This window comes from Copidosoma floridanum, unplaced genomic scaffold (genome assembly GCF_036245765.1).
Source record: "Copidosoma floridanum isolate Cflo_tuat_1 unplaced genomic scaffold, Cflo_Japanese_pri ptg000014l, whole genome shotgun sequence".
Lineage (NCBI taxonomy): Eukaryota > Metazoa > Arthropoda > Insecta > Hymenoptera > Encyrtidae > Copidosoma > Copidosoma floridanum.
This window is the reverse complement of record NW_028321891.1, coordinates 2,585,670-2,605,319: the sequence shown is the minus strand read 5'-3', so window position 1 is coordinate 2,605,319 and position 19,650 is coordinate 2,585,670. Positions and strand designations below refer to the sequence as shown.

General features: G+C 40.0%; 2 protein-coding genes across 3 annotated transcripts in view; one reads left to right on the top strand and one right to left on the bottom strand.

Annotated features, from left to right (window-relative positions):
• The window catches only part of LOC106638249 (uncharacterized), a 104,920-nt gene that overhangs the window by 29,413 nt on the left and 55,857 nt on the right, over positions 1–19,650 (top strand). The window lies entirely within an intron of this gene.
• Positions 60–1,693, bottom strand: LOC149374743 (uncharacterized). Its single transcript, XM_089592080.1, has 4 exons — positions 1,683–1,693; positions 1,287–1,414; positions 1,067–1,216; positions 60–331 (listed from the first exon to the last, which is right to left on the bottom strand). Exons 1-4 carry the CDS (start codon positions 1,691–1,693, stop codon positions 60–62), a joined length of 561 nt encoding a protein of 186 aa, XP_089448206.1.

Genomic DNA, 19,650 nt, shown 5'->3' with positions numbered 1-19,650 from the left:
ATAATATTTTTATTATTGATACATTGAATAAGAGAGTAAATGAACTAATCTATACTACCTTAAAAAAGTGCAAAATCTTTTCGATTATTCCCAGATTTGGCATTGTGATCCTTGACCTCTTTATACTTTTTTTTTAAATTATCAATTTTGTACTGACACTGAATAGAAGAGAATTTGTAACCCTTTTCCAAAAGTCCTTGAGAAAGAATTTCATAAAATTGTCTGTAAGTCATAGCATTACTGTCTAATAGTTCTTGATTATCACCATACAGAGATAAGAGAAGAGTTACTTGTGCGTCAGACCACAAGGTACGGTCTTTTGTTTTGGAACCTGCAAATGTGCATTTAATAGATGTGTGACAATTCACAGTAAAATTTTTACACTGACGAATAAAAAAGTAATAGTACTCATATACATAAAGACAGGGAAATAGAATAGAATTGAATTGAATAGTTTATTGTGGCTAAGGACTCAGGGTCCTTAATAGCCAAAGCCTAATACATTGCCTTACATTCGGCGGAAATAATAGGCACGCAGGCCCGCTTACATTGTTTGAGATTCAAGCTGAGTGCCTAATCTAGTGCATATTAGTAAATAAGATAAGAGAAGAAAAAAAGTATACATAAATTTAACATAAAATTTGAATGAAAATAAGAGAAGTAATAATAAAATTCAATACTGGAGTGCAGTAGATAAACAAAATACTTAATAGTAGTATCACATCCCTCAATTGAGCCATAAATCTATTGATTCCAAATATTGCAAGAGGTCAATCTTGAAGTTGGGTGAGGCAGCCTTTTTCCGAAGCTTAACTGGTAGAGTATTCCACAATCTCGCCGCTCCCACCGCAAAGCTGCAATCTATAAGACTCCGTTCTGGCCCAGGGAACTATAAGGTCAGTTACGGACGACCTTTCCGAGTTCTCAGCACAAGCAGCTCGAAAATTGATGTTGACATCAAGGTACCCCGGAACCTTATAGCGCATGACCGATAGAGAGAGAGATACATCTACTAATAGTGCGGAAAGACGCGAAGTGAAAAAATAAGTAGGTTATAATTACGTACCAATAGTTGGATCAGCGAATTCCTCTTCTATCACATCCATACTTTCAGATTCGTCATCCTGCAAAACTTCTTGGCCATTTCCTTGAACTGTTGATGATACCATAAACTGTGTCTTATGTTTATAAACAAGTTCAGTGGAAAACGATAAATCTGCAGTTACAACAAAATTTCAAAACCATGCTAGTTTTTTGTATCTGAGTAGCATATAACACTTGCTTACCTGTGAGAGCTCTTTGATGTTCTTCAGGTGTGACCAAAATGGTACACGATTCACCATTGTGATTCAGTACTTGTAAAGGTTGCAATTCATTAGAGGAATGGCTTGGATAAGAGTAAAGAGTAACCACTCTGCGCAGTGTTTTTTTGCTGGTCAGATATACTTTTTATGTGAGCTTGTAAGAGTGTTGTGGCAAAACGTAAATCTGAAAAAAACTGCACTATTATGAGTCAGCTGTTTAACAGAACGTAGGAAAGAGCAGCTATATTTTACAATTTTCTTCCAAAATTAAGCGTTGAGAGCACTGTTATAATCAAGCCGTTTCCATTTTTCTTAAGTTTATTTATTTATGAGGGAGAATATTTTGTAATGGTATGGAAGCCTGTTAGTTAACATAACCTCGTCCCCATGTTTTTTAAATTAAGATTTATTATTAGTAAGTATATACCTGATGTAGCTCGATCATAAACTTCCTTGGAAACATTGATATTATAACATTCATTGTCCGTTGAGTCTACTAATTCAAGAGTATAAGTTGCGGTATCCATTTTACAATGTTCCACTTACTTGAAAATTTTATAAAAGTACCGAACCAACGATTAGCTGATTAACTATGTGTACATGTGCGAACGCGCGCTTGGTTAGTTAAGCAATGGGTGGGGGTAGGTACCAACCTAATACCTAACCGACACATCATTTCCGAACAGAGCCAAATGCCATTCATAGCTGTTCAAAAATTACAGCTCAAACGTTTTGTTTACATCGTTGATGTTTTTTCCTCCCGGAATCGATACTACACACCGTTATCCGACGAATCTGGTTACTCCATTAAACGGTACACGACCACATCCTAATCACTGCACTCCAAATTTGTATTCAAAGTGCCCCGTTTGCTAATCTAACAGCTCGGCTACAGTGTATTCTGAAAACTCCGTTGCAGCTGCAGTGGATATCTTATCGAGTGGCTTTGTACAATTAAACTCGAATCTCGACTCTGGTTCGGATAGAAGTACATGCACCGAATTTCACTTTCAGCTGGTAGCACAGGCACGAAGTCTTATCGGGTTGTGATATCATGGGTTATTTTAATCGGAATGCTCGTAAACTAGCGCACAATACCTATCGTGGCTAATTATCGTTTCAAGTAAAACATTTATTTGTCATCGTTGATGGCCACTATCTCGCTCTCAAATGACGTGTCATAAAATATTGTATGCGTATACATAATAAACGCTTTAGCATAACTTATTTCGATCTTTCACGCTAAAAACTTTAGCAAGTTCTTCCACGCAGAGTATTTTCGATAATTACGTCATTTTTCTCGTTTCTAATTGTCTTTGCAGTGAGACTCACAGGTGTACAATACTTCCACATGCGGTCACTAATTTTGGATTTGAAGGTCTTTTTAAGATCAAATTCGCAAAGACAAGAAAAAATAATTTAAAAAAATTTCCTAGCCTTGTGCTCTTGGATTGAATAAGTTAATTGATTTTCATTCGATGATATATCAGAAAACTTTGTCAGAAGATGGTCTTCCGGATACCTTTTTAAAACAAACAGTTACATTTTTCAAGTATCTTACATTTTGTAGAAATAAAAAAACAATTGCGGATAATCATAACAACGTCTTTTCATCACATGGCATTGTATTGTGCGTCGCGAGAGACAACACACAAACACCACCATGTTATTTTCTCGTTATTTTCCGCTCGCAGTTTTACTTCTTGAGACCCTTTTCTTAATCTCAATCTCGGTAATTGTAAAGCCTTGAAACACATATTATAATATGCCATATATATGTATATATATACACGCACAAGTGTACCAGGAATCCAGTTGAAATTAACAACAACAATTTTAACGGTAAATACGTATGGCGTGCAAGTGTTGAAACGGCAAGATCGAGCTTGAGATTGTATGCATCATTATATTAAATTGCCGAGGTATGCAATTAATGAAATAAGTTTTCGCAAACAAAGTAAGTATCGTTCATCAATCGGTTGTCATTTCACTCGCATGAGTTTTAAAAAATAGTTACCGATTTTTCCGGGACGCGTCTCGCCGGAGGGTTGAAACAACAAACGTTCGCGGAATTCGTATAGTGTCAGTGTACTTTGTTTCCACCTCCAGTGCAGAATAACACCTGCTCCTCCGTATATACTACCAGCCAGTAACGAATGAGCTTACTTTTTTTCCTACCTGGACAATTGCGCCGAGAAAAACACACCGGTCTAAGAATTGTAACAAAAAAAAAAAAAAAAAAAAAAAAAAGCAACCAATAGATCATAGTACACGCGCGACGACAACGACACCGATAAGATTTGTGCTACCGCGCGCGTCCTTTCGTTTTCCCTGGCGATCGATTGTTATCGAGTTTAATCGATCGATCGGCTCGTGGTTCCGTGCTACACGTGACTTCCAACTCTCTGTTTTGTGTCCATAATATATACCATTGCGCCTTGCGTATTGTTGTTACACCTACAATACATCACAGATCATTATTATCATTGCCTCTATCGCGAATCGCTTACCTCCGCCCCCAACCTTGTCTCTGTACCCATACTTTGGTATAATTCGTTTTATTGCGTCATTCGTATTTTTTTCGTTATGTATTCCTTTCCTCGTAGTCTTTTCCTCTATACCATAAGTACTTTGTTCGTTGACTTGTGTAATATTAATCACCTGTAACGTATAAAACTTATTATTTCAAGAGCCAACAACTAGCGCTCTAATGAATTTCGGCTCGCTGGTGGCGGGTAAAAATAAGTTCGGGAGTCATTCACAGTTTCACGTGGCAAAAACTTATGTATATATTTTCCATCATAATTGTGCAAAGTAATGTTTTTATCTCTCGCTAAATGGTACACGGTCAACATACCCAAGTTGTTGATTTATACGTATATTGGCAAACGCGTATTTTTCACAACGTTTACGCTCACACGTACGCGTATACGTGCGGGGAAATTTCAAAACGAATCACTTATGAAAGTGAGGCGATTCGATGAATAATTATACGATGACGATGATGCAACGATTTTTATTAAACTCTCTCGAGGTGCATCTCGGGAGGAAAGTGTGTTAAAATTAACATGAACCATCCGCAGCTCGATCAGCAGCGGAGTAGAGGAAAAACAAAAGGAAATGACAATACGTACATAGCCTGCGTGGGTTCCGTATATGTACATGCACAATTAGCCGAGTATCATTTCCATCCATACTATACAAAATTATATTCGCTGCTGGTTATATGGATCCCAAGAGAAAATTGCAACTCGGAAACAATGTCCAACAAAAAAAAAAAAAAAAAAAAAAAAATCAATCTTGAGAGCAAGTTTTGAAAAGTAAGGTGCATATTATATCCATATTATAGAAACAAATTTAGCTACACCCTGAGTTATTGCTGTACAGTTCACTGATGGTATGTTGCGAGGGTCACAATGATATATATACACGTACCTATAACTACTCGGAGGAGGAGAACAAGTGTCACGCCCACAAGCCGCTCGAACCGTTACGGTAACGCGACGTCTCGCTCGAATCATCGCATAAATGGGCGCGCGTTTCCGTGTGCACCGTTACCCTCCTCCAGATCATCAGCTGTATATATTGTACTTTTTGGCCGTACGTGCAGGTAGGGGCTCTCGCATGTATAGCGAAATACTGCAGAGGAGCGAGCTCGCACGTTATCGTTGTTTCCGAGGAATTCGAGATGATCGTCGTCGATCGGTATAATTGGCTGTACTTATCGATACGAGAAAATTCAAGGTGACCTCGTCTGGTGCGTAGATTAGATCGACGTTTACACGCGTGTGGCTTTGTCACTTTTGCTCGGTGTTGAAAATATTACCGATTTTTTTTTTTTTTTTCAATGTATTCGTTTCTCTAAAGCCTATGGTGTCTAATATAACCAGTTCAAGCTTGGCAAAATGAGACATTACGGTGTGCGGGTCAGCGACAACACCGGAGTCGATTTTCGCCATGGGTCTCCCAAGTGCAAAGTTGGTTGCGAAACCGAGGGGCTTCCGTACCGCGTTGCTTTGTGTTCCCTTGTTGTTCTTCAAGGTTCCAAAGTTCCTCGTTATCAGATCGGATGCTCCGCGAGGCCGTCTCGAGCAAACGAAGGAAATTACGCGTGTTTTTTTTTCTTCCAACGAGTTTTTAATCATCCGATTTTTTTTGTTTTGTTCTATTGTCTTATATTCTTTGGCTTTCTATCAAAAATGCCCATCGCCACGTAAACATACTCTACACGTGGGTCTCGAGGGGGATACCTTGACGGGTATGAAAACTGAATTTTCCAGCCGATTCCATTCGGTGCGCATTACATTGTCAACTCGCACTACCTGTTGAGCTCGAGACGGCAGTCCATTGCCACGCAAGCAGCTCAAAGTTATATAAATTTATCGTCCGAGCGCGTGACGTCGAGCTCTATAAAACCCGCGCACGCTCCGGAGAGGAAAAATAAAATACTTGACTGATAAGCTAACCGAGATAAACACGTTGCCGAGCACGCACACATCCCAATCTGTATTATACGTACATGTTCATTGGCGCGCAAAAACTATCTAAACACATTACAGTTACCAGTAAGATGTAAGTATATGGTATCATCGCGCTCGCACGTGCACACCTGTAGTAGGTATGGCTCCTCTGTTTTGTTGACAACGCCGGCGCGTTGGCGGTGGCGCCGAGGAGGCACAGACAACCAGAGAAGTCAAATACCGCGCGATCCATATCTCTCTCTCCTGCAAATATTTGATCTATATCTTTATTGTCGGTGCAATTTTTTGTAGGTGCCTTTTTTCCTCCCCGAGTTTTTACGACGTATATACTTACCGATCTGCCGATCGGTGAATCCGATCTTCAGTGGCAGTGATCGATACTCAGCGGAATGTTTGCGCGCATCGTCTCATATGTATCTGTTACAATTGGAAATTGCACGCGAAAGCTCGAAAAAGTAGGTTAATCGCGTTGCAAAGTATATACCGAGCTAATGACGTGTTAATTCGTCTATGTCGTGTGGGTCGTAAGAGCCGATTTCTCAAGCAGCTGGTATCTAACTTTTTTCTTTTTCCTTTTTTTTTTTTTTTTTCTTTTAGTCGGACGATCGTTGAAATGTACGTGTATTACCAAGTGTCATTATTAACCTTTCATCTGCTTTTCATCGGTCCACTCTGTTTTGTACATGAATTTGGTATATACTTAGAAATTTTGTTTCAGTTCCGATGTATATCCGTGAATAGATCGACTTTCCTCTAATGTAATGAATAATTTAGGAGCTCTTGTTTATGGGTGAAATTTTTACGCAACGCGACCGAGACTCTAACAAAACCCGATCGGCTTTGATTTGCATATTTGGAAACTACTTGACGCGTATACCTAATCTCAGTTATCTTGGGATTTCATTGATTTAGGAACCGATTTCGAAGGATCGGCTACACATAATCGCGCTAATTATCAAACAAGCCGTATAGAGTTGTTTGCGGTGCTTTTGTTTGATTTACATGAGAAACCATTTCGCCGATCACTTAATTATGCAATGTCGAAAAACATGTCCTACGCTAATAATTTAAACAGTGAAATTCAGACAAGTGCCACCGAAATGAAAGAAATCGATATATATTAAATCGACAGACTCGTACCGATTTTGTATTTTTACTACAGAAACAGTATAGATTTTCTAGAACTGGTAAACATCACTTGTACACAGTTTGCAGAAACCAATATCCTAATGATAGCTCGCGAAAACGCGAGGCGTATGAAAAAAATCCTCATCAGTAGTTTTCCTAGAATCCCTCGAGCCGAGCTCCACAGGTATATAAGAGCGAGTAAACAACTCGGGGCTCTCGCATTCACCGACTGCCCGCGCAAAAAGTGGTTTCGGCGCAAAGAAAAAAGAAAAAAAAAAAAAGAAGCGGCTCTCTCCTCTCCACGTAATGCAGCGCTCGATCGAGCACACCACCGGTCGAGCGCGTCTCTCCCCGTCGTCGAGACGACCTTCGTTCTGTTTTTCTCCCATACCTTCGCCAAAACTACGCGCGGTTACGACGACTTTCGCGACGACACATGCTTTGGACAAAATAATGTTATTGGACTGATCGATCGGAAGGTCGTCGCGTATGTTAATTTGGCGCTGACATCGATTCGCTCGACCTCGACGGATCAAACAACTCGCTGCGTGGAGAATATCGATGCTTTTTTGTTGAGACTTTGAAAAAAAAAAAGTGGATGCACCTTCGGTGTGAATGGCACACAAGTGCACGGGATGGGATCCTTCGAGTGCTGTGCATGGAGATGCAGATTTTAAGGAGCCTCCGTTTTATTTATTTGCTCGCGCGGTGGTATACGTATATATACATACAGGTATGTTATATAGCAAATGGATTTTTGTAAAAACTTTGGAAAGCAGCATACTTATATTCCGGTTTTCGTATGCAGCTACGACGACGAATGGCTTTTAAATGGTTCTCGTGGGATGAATGATAAATTAATTAGCCGTGTGATTTGTTGCTGCTGTATACATGTATATACCTCGGGAGGGAGATGGATGAGTGAGCTTTTAACCCATTGTTTTTCATCTCTACCGTGGGTATGTACGTTCGAGTGATCATTTTATCGATATATAAATCAACTCAACGAGTATGGAATACAACTAGTGCGGCTTTCGATCAAACATTATTTTCTAATGCAAACAATAGGAACAGCGATTTTTTTTTTTTCTTTCATTTTTTTCATTGCGTACACACAATTACAGTACATTTAATTTATTTATACATACATTTGTCGAGTCTCTTAATTTCGCTCTTTCTTAACTCGCGAGTCTCTTGAGTCACATTCAAATATAAGTTACTCGAATTAACAAAAATAAAGCATACGTCTCCATCATCCAAAATGTCATTTTAATTATTTCGTTCTTTTTTTCTGTTTCAGGTGAGTACTCGAGCAAATAACAATAACCATATAAAAATACATCTCAAAACATCAAAGACTAAATTGCACGAAAATCCAGGTAAGTTGAACGAAAAATGTTCTTTGGGCGGGTGAACACATCAAAGACTTCCGTTACGTATCGGTATGTATACAGGTATTGACCGCCAACGGTATGTATCGAATCCGATTCTTTTTGCGTCGATGATAAAACACGCATACCTGTAGCTGCAACCGTAAGATAAATAACACAGCTAAACGCTACCTCGTTTGTGGAGACCGTAAATTATAACGATTATAAATTTCCACGTCACGTATATCGAATTAACACACGGGCCGGTGGTATAAATCCAGATTTTAGCGATCCAAAGAAACATACCTATGTAAATAATAACAATAAATTTTCGTGACGCTATTGTGCATATTATATATATACATACAGTGACTCAAAATCGTAACACCTGCAGCAGCTACCGTATTAGTTGCCTCGACCGAAAATCCAGAGCCAAATCTCGTTGTAGTATTAGGTGCGCGGGGCCGCGAATTATCCGACCGGCAGATCTTTTTCTCTTTCTCGCATTGTCTTGTATATTATACGTGTAACGCGTGCTCTGGTGCGTGTAATAAAAAAAAAAAAAAACGTAAGAGGCGGTCCGTGTACCCTCGTGCCCAGAGCTGCGTGAACGAAGCGAGTTTGACGCGCGCTATATACACCACAGCGAAAAACCCTGTTGTATATATTTATATATCCTTCCTTACGTAAATCCTTCAAGCAGCGATCCTTAGCGCGATGCACTAATTTTTTTACACCGCCCAGGTGTATCGTTATTACGCGTATATTATACCTAGGTTTCTCTTCAAGGTCTTGCGCAATGGCGTGCATATTACTTGGCTTCCAAAGAATATTTATCCGGATTCCCCCGCATATACGTGTGCCCCTCACTGTCTAATTGTATATAAGTAATATAAATACACGTTTGTGAACTCTCCCAGTGATTTTTGAAAAGCACGAGAGTCCGGGAGAAAATATCGCGGTGTGTTTGTCACCCGAAAAACGGGCGCTCGCGTCATTTATAACTTTGTCTCGCGCGTGATTTATCGACCATACACGTTTTTCACGCGATCGGACGCGCGCCGATTATATGCTTGAAATTAATGTTCACGTATAAGCCGCGCGTGTATGTGTCTTTTGGGAAAGTGATTTTTCCTGCAGCCCGAGGGAAATCTTTGCCTCGGCACCTCGTTATTACAACGCGATGTACTCGTATCCCCGTTTATCACCTGGTATTGTATATATATGTATATACATATGTATACACAGGTGCACCCGGTTAATTGAAAAACCTTTCCTTGTAAAATACCCTTCGTATACCTCAAAAACCATATTAACGAGAGGACGCTTTACGTAACTTGACAACAAAAAATCCGCGATTTCTCGGCTAAGTACTTTTTCCTTCGTACAGACTCGAGAGAGACATGGACGTATAACATTACGTGCCTGTATATGATACATAACGTCCGTTTTATTTATTTATTATTTTTTTTTTTTACTCGTCGCCGGTGTCCCTTTCTTTTTCGAGAGAATTGAATCGGCCACCACCGCGTCTTTTACCGTACCCTCGTTATGTATCACTTACGTAATTTATGTAATCGTGTCGCTGCGTGTAGAAGTGCGAGTGTACGAGTGCAGCGGATGAAAAGAAAATAAAATAATAAAAAAAACAGATCGCTGACTGACAGCGGAGACGAAGACGCGGCTGTATCATTAGGCTCTCGCGTAACGAGCGGAAGGTATATATAAGTACCATTTTTTCTTTCTTCACTGGTGGACCGTAGGGAGAAGAAAAAAAATAATTTATTTGAGCTGTTAAAAATCTGTTGTCGAAACGTGTTTCGCAACGGGCAAAGGCACGGATACTCACGTATGACGTAATATTCAAAGGCTACGAGTCGAGGTGTGAAATATTAATTTTCACCAAAGTAGTTATATATTATACAATGCGAAAAAAAAAAAAAAATACAGGTGTATATACCCTTAACTCTCGTTTATTTGGATGAAGATGTTGCTAAACCGATACAGCTAACAAATGACAATCCCTATACGGTATACTTGCAGTACACACGTAAACAGAAATCCGCGCCAATTGAATAAAACCAATATTAGGTAATCATCATCATCACGTTGTATGGATCGAGTATCGATAGATTTCTCTCAAAAATCAAAACCACGAGAGGCAAATGGTTTCACAAGAACAAGCAGCTGTGGTGGTGGTGGTGGCATTAAAGCACATCGATGTCAAGGTGAAAATGGAACCGATGGATCGGCCCACGTGCACCCGTGTAACCGATATTATATATAGATAAGTACGCCATCGACACACACACATATGCACGGAAATCGTGATCCTCCAATTTCCAATAAAGCCCAATTTTTCGACCCTATACGAAAGGTGGCAGTAGCAGGAAACGGAGATGAATCATTTTCTCATCTACCGCGGATCGTCCTCCGTGCGCGTCCGAGATTGGAAATACTTTTTGCCGTATCTCCCCGCCTTTTGGCGTCCGTCAGCGCGAGATGCGAGGGAAATCTTTCAATTCAAAGAGATTCATGGACGAGCGATTCTATGTGTATACATATAATGGAAGCGATTACCATTGGGTAAGCCCGATTTTGTCCGCGTCTCGATGAGAAAATCGTTTTGTCACTCTATGCATATACGTATAACTGCAAAGTGACTCAAACGAATGTGTCGAACATCAGCTCGCGAGGGGTAAAATTTTTTGTACGATTGCTATACTGAGTACGCTCAATAAATCGGAATATAAGTATGTATCCCTTGTCTTCCTCCCACAGATTCGCGCGAGTGGTGAAATTATTCTCAATACAGCTCGACTATCGACACCTTTGCTTAATCTTCTGATACATATATTAACGATATATAAGTTATAAGTGGTATGCGAGCCGTGTTGAATATAATCGCAAAATTGCGCACGCACGGCACCACTTTTCTTTCATTGACATTATTGGAACAATTGGTGGGCGATACTATATACACATCCAAAGGAGTAACGCTCGTACGCGCCTGTCTTGTATAAAATGTGCATCGATGCCACGCGGCAAGGACGCCAATGGCGTGCGCTGTACCGTACATAACATGCCTGACGTTGCATTTAGCAAGTATATAGCGTTTACAGGTTGTGCGTGTATATTTATATGCCGAGGTGGACAACTCGTCAAGTGTGACTTTCAGGCTCCCCCCCTCTCGCGCTCGTTTTACATTATACCCGTGTATATGTATTATAGGTGTATACTCGGGACGAAAACGAGTCTCCGAGGAGTTATACGTGTAATTCCATTAGATCCAGCTTTGATTTACGACGGCCCGAGGCGATTTATCGAGGGGCCCCTCGCGGACTTTCACGCCTTCTCTCTCTCTCTTTTTACGCGCCTCTCTGTGGCGTAAGTATGTGAGCAGTAGTTCCTGGGTGATGTATACTTTGGCTCCGATGCTGAAATCGTGTGCTTACGCGGGGGGAGCTTATAAGTATATATACGGGAAAAATTTGCGAGCTTTGAAGGAAGGATACGTACTTATACGTATATAGTGGGTTGTATATACCTGTACGCGAGGGGGGGGGGGATCTGGTTTTGCGGACGCGATTCGTACGTGAGTGTAGGTACGAATGCACGAGCAAGTGAATATTTACTGCTTATTGCTTATGGTAGCGGCAGTCGATCGGTGTGCCCGAGAGGAGCCTTTTTTCACTACGACGAAAATGATAAATTATGCCCCCCTCTATGTGCACGTGCATATCAGTGATTTAACATTGAGGGTTGGTTTTTGATGCTACCTCGCGACGTTTTGCGTTTTTTTGAAATATGTCGGGTATAACTCGATCGTGAAGGGAAAACTTGTTGGTTGTACCGTTCGATGAGCGAGTAATTATATGCAAGCTCATGGCTTGGCCATTGGAGGATGTTTCGTTTTTCGCGTGAGTTTGTTTTTCAACATCGGCAGCAGGAAATCGTTGGTGCATATATAATAACCTCGGGTATTTATTATTGCCGGTTTCTCGCTTCATTAGAGAAAACTAGACAAAGTGGAAGAAAAGAAAAAAAGAGGTGGATATCTCCTATCGATGTTTAACATCTTTAATTTCCGCTGCCAATAATAATTGGGAAAAAGAAGAAAAAAAATCGTCTACACCAGTATGTTGAAATTGCAAATCAGTGGCAATGAATGAAAAAAAAAAAAAAAAGCCTCGAGATCAGTTTTCGCAATAATCCCCCTCTCGGGTTTCATTGTGACTTCCATGCTATTTTGTCGATAATAACAATAATAAAAATCACTTGGTATAAAAAATTAGTTATCGAACGAAAGCTCGTTATTTCTGCCGGGGGGGGATTTTTTTTTTCCTTCGCGAGATCGTCGTATACAAAAGGTATATATATACACACACATGCCTCGGCCAATCAATCTACTTTTACTTGCAGATGCACGAGAGAGAATTTTCCCGCCGTCGCTATAAATTTCATATGAGTTTTCCATTCGGAATAACAGACGCATTCACCTGTCTCTACGGTTTATTCGACCACAAATCACGTCCGCAATTCACTTTTGTTTTTTCCAACCGAGATTGCTTCGACGTGCCGTTGCGTGGAGATGAATCATCGATATTTATCTGTATGCAATAAATACTTACTAGGATCTTTTTTTTTTTTTTTTTTCTTATTTGGCTTTGGTCCTGCACAACAAAATTTTTTTTATACGAAACAACTGCAACTTGTAACAAATGCACCTATTGAAATGATATATATATATATATATATATATATATATATATATATATATATATATATATATATATAATGATGAAAAAAAAATGTGAAACTTTACCCTCCCATCTATCCACTGGTAGAAAAAAAAAAAAAACTTTCGGAGCACGCAAATTACCGAGCCTCATTCTAAATTTCTCTCCGCACATGCATATTAGTTGCACCGACAGTCGCATCCTCCGATATATATATGCGCATAGAAGTACGCGAGTGCGCGCGTTTTCTCCATTTGTCTTGCACCCCGTATCTGCATCTCCCATCTGTGCTCATACGTGTATATACACACACAAAAGTACACGTACAGTTACAGCGGCACGTCCATTTTTTTTTTTTTTTTTTCCCTCCATCCTCTTTTTGTTCTTCTCATCGGTGTACACGGATTTACGAACTATATACACTCCAAAACTCGCGATCTCGTATCTTCGAGCACTGCTGCGCTCCACCTCGTGATCGCTTAATGCGAACCTGCTGCTCGACATTTATATCGCGAGCGCTAATCTCCGTCTCTCTCTCTCTCTTTCTCTTTTGGTCTTTCCTTCGTTTCTGATGGATATTTTTCGAATAGGAAATGTCGAGGTGGTTTTGCAACGCAGCGGCCTGTTTTACATCGGTGCCGTCTTGTTTCCCCTTTTTTTTTCTTACAAGTTTTTGCACTTGTTTCCAAAGAGGAAAAAAAAAACCTTTTCAACAGGTGGTTTGGCATTTGTTTAATGTTCGAGGGAAGATGTTTGAATGCATTTTATTTTTCAAGTTGAATAAAAGCAAATTGACTGTACACGACGAGAAACAGTATTTGCTGAAAATGACTCTCTCGTCAAAAGTGAAACCAGTCGAGCCCAAATCGAAAGACTCGTGCCTGTTGCGTTAATTACCTTAGCCATAGGTAATTTACCTTTCCGTATATCTTGTGTTTTTTTATCTTTTTTTTTTTCGTGAGGTAATATCTTCCGCGTCTCTGGTACTTATAAATAGTTAACTAAACGAGTGTATGTTGGTCTATGGATTCGGCGTATTTTACGAAACGAAGCTTACGAAAATATTTTTTGTACCAACAGGTGGCCCAAAGCGTTATCTGTCACACAAAGTGAAAAACACACCTCGATAATTATTATTATCTCCTCCATGACGTCGATTTGTTCGAGCGAATTTATACAATTGTCGCTTTTTGCAGCCGCACTCTTGTATTAATTGAAAAAATTTTCAATTACCGATACACGCCTTGGAATGTTACAGGTTTCGATTGTCGCCAACAAAAAAAAAAAAAAAAAAAAAAAAAATAGGTACATAAGTATAGCGTTTGTCCCGATAAATCATCTTTAATTCGACATCTATTACGTATCGCGCTATTATTACCCGCGGTTGGGTATAAAGTATTATGCCTACCTGGAGAAGCGTCGGTCTCAAGAGAACCCGAGAGAGGAGTTACGTAAGCCCGCGACCGCCGACGTCTGCGCAAGGTTGTCGCATGATTCGATGATTTTTCCTTTCCTTTTTTTTCCTCCACTCGGAATTATAAAAAAAAAGACGCGGGCAATTAGAGTTTATAAATAAGCATGGCTTCTCGTGAATTCACGTTAATTGCACAAGTTGCATCGACGCGTGTCACGCAGTTTGATTTGGGGTAAATTTGTTTTTTGGCTGTACCTACAAAATTTTTTTTCAATTGCTAAGATCGAACGGAGAACCATGGTATACACTTGACAATTAAATTGGAACGATTTTGAATATCCTCGGTACTTCCGATCAACTGATGCATCATTAAAAATATCCAAAATGTATAATGTATCCAAAAATGTAGAAAAATGATATCTTTGGACATTAAGATAGCATACACTCGATAAATGAGCACCAAATAATATTCACGGATGTCAAGACTATGAATGAGTACATGTATTTATACGAATATTGCGTTATGCATCCATTATTTTGCACTCAAGAACTCAATTCTTTGAAACAGAGAAAATTCCTTTATCCTCATTTCATTAAGTATTTTCTTTTACATTAAGATAGCATACACTCGATGAATGAGCACCAAATAATATTCACGGATGTCAAGACTATGAATGAGTACATGTATTTATACGAATATTGCGTTATGCATCCATTATTTTGCACTCAAGAACTCAATTCTTTGAAACAGAGAAAATTCCATTATCCTCATTTCATTAAGTATTTTCTTTTAATTAAAAAACACTTTGTCGATCGAAAAAAAGCGTTTCTCATAATTAAGTAAAAAATTCGTGATTCAAAAAAAATGTTAATATAATAATTTTTTAAAATAAACTTATATGTTTTTATTTAACGGAAAATATTTAACGGAATCAGGGTAAAGAAAATTTTCTTGATTCAAAGAATTGGGTGGCTCAGCGTGGAATTACATTTAATTCTCTCTTCTCTCGTGTACTTTTAATCAAGATTTAAAAATGAGTAAAATTTGTGCCTTATTTAGTTGCTACTTTAATAATTTTTCTTAAAATCTGTATGATAGACTCGGATAGACTTTATCCTTCGAACCTGCATTTAGGTATGATTTTCTACACTGTGTAGGCTCACCAAATTTCCACTTAGTTCTGTAAATGAGCCAAGCTTCATCAAAATTGACCGTTGATTCGAGTAGCGAGAGCACTACCTTATAGAAAAGGTTAAAAAAAAAAAAAAAAACAGTAATAATATCATTGCTAGCTTCGTGATAACCTCATGTGTGGGTTGGACCCCGAGTGCCAAAACACACAGCAGGTATCATGGAAAGCAGTCCATCTGCATACGACAAAAGCACACACGGGGCCGAGAAGGGAGCGCTGCTTTAATATGAAGGTCGGGGGGCGTGCTCCTCGTCCTCGTGAAATGAGATCGAGCGAGTGGAAACCTATGTGTTACCCATATAAGATGTGGGTACAAAGCGACATCCTCGGAATCTTAATAAGAGCCCGAGGAATGCTCGCTCATGCCCGTGGCACCTCCTCGCGTTTTCACCGTAATTATATTTTCGCGCCATAAGCTGCGAGGAGGGAAAATGCATGTATATATATACATGTATTATCCCCGGCGCTCCCGATTCGGAATGATTTATGCGACTCTTGATTGGCGGTTTTCTAAACGACGGAGAGACGACTACGACGACGCTTTTCAGTGAGCGCTATCTTGTATTGTGTGCACGCATGATTTTGATTTGCGGGTCGCGCTGGTCTAATTAAACCGTTGCCATCTCGCGGAGCTTTTTCATTTAGAAACTCTTTGCCGCGTGAAATATTGATTTTCTTTTCATCCGTCTGTTCGCGCGTGATGTGTACCTCATTTATTCACGCTGGAAATTCATGTTGTCTTATTAAAGTATGAATTACGCGCGAGAAAGTGTTGCGCATTTTTTTTTTTTTTTTTCCATACCCACAAAGTTTCGTGCGCATTTGTGTGTGTGTGGATTCGTTTTCGAGAGAGAAGCAGTAAGTACGTGGACTTTCGATTGATCATTTCCTTGTTGTTTTTAGCGCTTATACATATACTCGCTTCTTATCTAATGTTTCTGCCGACGTTTCTTTCGTACGCGCTGCCTTGTACCTATATTATACCCTGGCTGTGTGCCGGCGTCATAAAATTAAACGTGTGATTGTAAATTTCCCATTTCACTTTGATTTCGCAAAGTGAAGTATGGACGCGCGCAAGTAAACCCGAGGCTCGGCTGGATTTTACGACACACTATAATTCGACTTTTATCGACAAGTTGAAAAATTACCTCGCGTTTCTTTCTATCTTTTTTTTTTTTTTAGTCATTGCCTAGTTGACGGGAATGTTTTTTTGCTGAAATAGGTAAGACTTTTACTCGATGTGTATTGGCTGGATATAATCTCATTCTTAATGACAAAGATCTGGTTGTCGGATAAAAAATACAAAAAGTACGCTCCATGTTGCTAGCGATGCTAAAGTGGAACGAAATTTAAGTGAACAGTATACTCCTATACGAAGTGAGAATCGTGCCCCAACGCAAGTTTTCCATTATTGAAACACACAGACTTGGGTATAAATACTTTATGAATTTTTAAACACTTTTAAACCAAACTTTTTTTTTTCCTAAATAAAATGTACTCCGTTCGGAGAAAAAATTTTTTGCTCATTACTAATTCACGTTACAATATTAGAAAAAAAACTTTTTTAATAGGCGAAAAAGCGCAGTGTACATGAAAGATATTAAAGTTTACTGTAAAGTACATTTGAAATAAAATATTTAAACACTTTTTTAACCAATTTCCCATTGTTTTTCTCGTTCGAATTATTTTTTCTATGAAATTGTAACGTATTGTTTTTGGAAAAAAAATTTTGTCGAGGACTACATTTTTTGAAGTAGCAATTAAAAAAGAAATTTCTTACCACAAACAATGCATTACACTTGAAAAATTGAAAAATTGTTCATACCCAAGTCCACAGCGATCAGGAAGAACAAAAAAAAAAATTAACAATCCATGCACAAATAAACACGTTGCGAAAGAAAAATTGTAAATTCTCTCCCACTCCTACACATACAACCTACCACCCGAGTTATTGGTAAATAAAAAGGTTTTCTCGCATACACCCATATGCTAATTACACAAAATTACAATACTGTCGCAATTCCTATACGAGTACCGGGATAGCTGACATTCTGCCACATCCTTATATGAGTCTGGGAAAAAAAAAAAAAAAAAAAAAACTTGGTGAATGTATGTAGCGAACACAAAAGAAACCTATCAATCACCGTCCGTAACCAGCGACAATTTGAACGACACATCGAAATCCCTCCGCGACGATCCGCAGCCGAGAGAAACTACGTCCCATCCGGGTTCTGACTCCCAAAACCAAAGTCACACACGAGAAATGTAAATCAGCTTTCATCCATTGCACTCCCGACGCTGCGATTCTTCACCGACAAGCTAACCCGCGCATTGGAAAAACCCAACACGCGAAAATCGCTCGCTCGCGCGGCTGTGCGGGGTAACGCGTACATCTTCCCGCGCGACGGGGAGGCCCTGCGTTTTATGATAATCGACTTTCGATTTTCCCTCCATTGGCACCCGGGACGAGTGCCGCCAGGCTGGTTCAAAAAAGCTACGCTCTTCCAGAAACACAGCAGGTTTTCGTGGTCTATTCTCTCCCCCGAGCACTTGTCGCCCGCGTTCGTTTCTCGCTCGGTTTCTCTTGCCGGTGTTTCTCCTCGTGTGTGTATATATTATGGAGTCCGATCGCGGCGCTCGTGCGTGTGTCTATCATTTCCACCGACGCTAAACGGAAGAAAAAACACTGCGCCCCAAGTGGTGTAGGTGTATGTGGGGAGGAGAAAGAGAGAGAGAGAGACCCCCCGAGCACAATCGAAAGTTTAATTTCAGAGTCCCTCGGATACACTATATTATATGCAGCATAAGGTGTGTGTGTGTGTGGCCATTGTTTGCCGTTTCAAACGCTGCCTTTGCGTGCAGTTCGTTGTTTTTTCTTCGGCCTCGTAAGGTGGAAAATATTTCCGCGCGTGGGAAGAGCGTCGCAGCGCTTTTTTTGCCGATCTACTCCGTATACGGTCCTCTTTCGCTTTTCACGACCAAATGCACCGATCGGTATGCCAAACGCGCAGATAGTAAAACCCTAAAATTTTCCGTCGTCCGTGCGAAAGTCTCTCGAACTCGTGCACCTATGACATTACACGCGTTGGCTCCGGAAAACAAAAAAGGCCCCGTTAGAAAGTGCAAAAATTAACACGGGCTCGCGAAAAAAGGAAGACAATTATGTTGGAGCCCGTATTAACATGGATACGGTCCAAGTTGTGGTTGTAGTAGATACACGGTTGCATCGATAGACGGACGTGGTTGTATATAGCGTCATTCAAAACGTCCCTGTAAAACCGATCACTTTGGAAATAAAGTAAAAAAAACGGGGGCGAGAGCCCGAACAAAAGTAAACAGAGGAAGCTCTGCCTCTTTTTCTCCCGTCGGAGAACCATTCGATTAAATGCAAAGCTATATACAATACACAAGCGATGGTGCGGCTCGGAGACTCGGCTCATTACCCCCAGCGACAAATTACCCAATTAAAATGCAACGCTGCGGGGCTGAACGCACAAACATATAAAATATATATATATAGACGCAAATCGAAGACCAAAGAGATGAAAAAAAAAAAAAAAACACCGGGTGCTCCATGCAGGAAGAACCAGTTAGGTACACCGGTACACCTATACACGGGTTGTATTATCATCTAGTAGATAATATATACATATGTTATAAAAATAGTAATCGTTCGATAAGCAGGCGGGGCTACTCTCTCTCTATGTGTAACGAAACCCATACACGTACAACAGGTATACACACAAGTATTTTAGCATATATGTACGAGAGGTGGGGCTTATACGTACTCTCACGTGGGAGATGGGCTTCGATTTATGTCCTAGGCGCGTGGGATCGGCACGACGACGGATACCAGGATGCGCCTGCTTAGGATGTAATATCGCGGAGAGAGAGAGAGGGGGGGAATGAGCAAAGGGTGGAGGAGGAGAGGCCTGTGCCCGCAAGGTCGTTGCCTCATACTATCCGCGCTCTCTTTCGCTCTGCTATACTTACACCGGCAGCCTTATGATTCTCTATATAA

Coding starts and splice junctions, on each gene's coding strand:
- LOC149374743 (XM_089592080.1), bottom strand. Junction 1,217..1,286: donor ACATCAAAGAGCTCTCACAG/GTAAGCAAGTGT, acceptor TTGTAACTGCAG/ATTTATCGTTTTCCACTGAA. Junction 332..1,066: donor ATTCGCTGATCCAACTATTG/GTACGTAATTAT, acceptor GCACATTTGCAG/GTTCCAAAACAAAAGACCGT.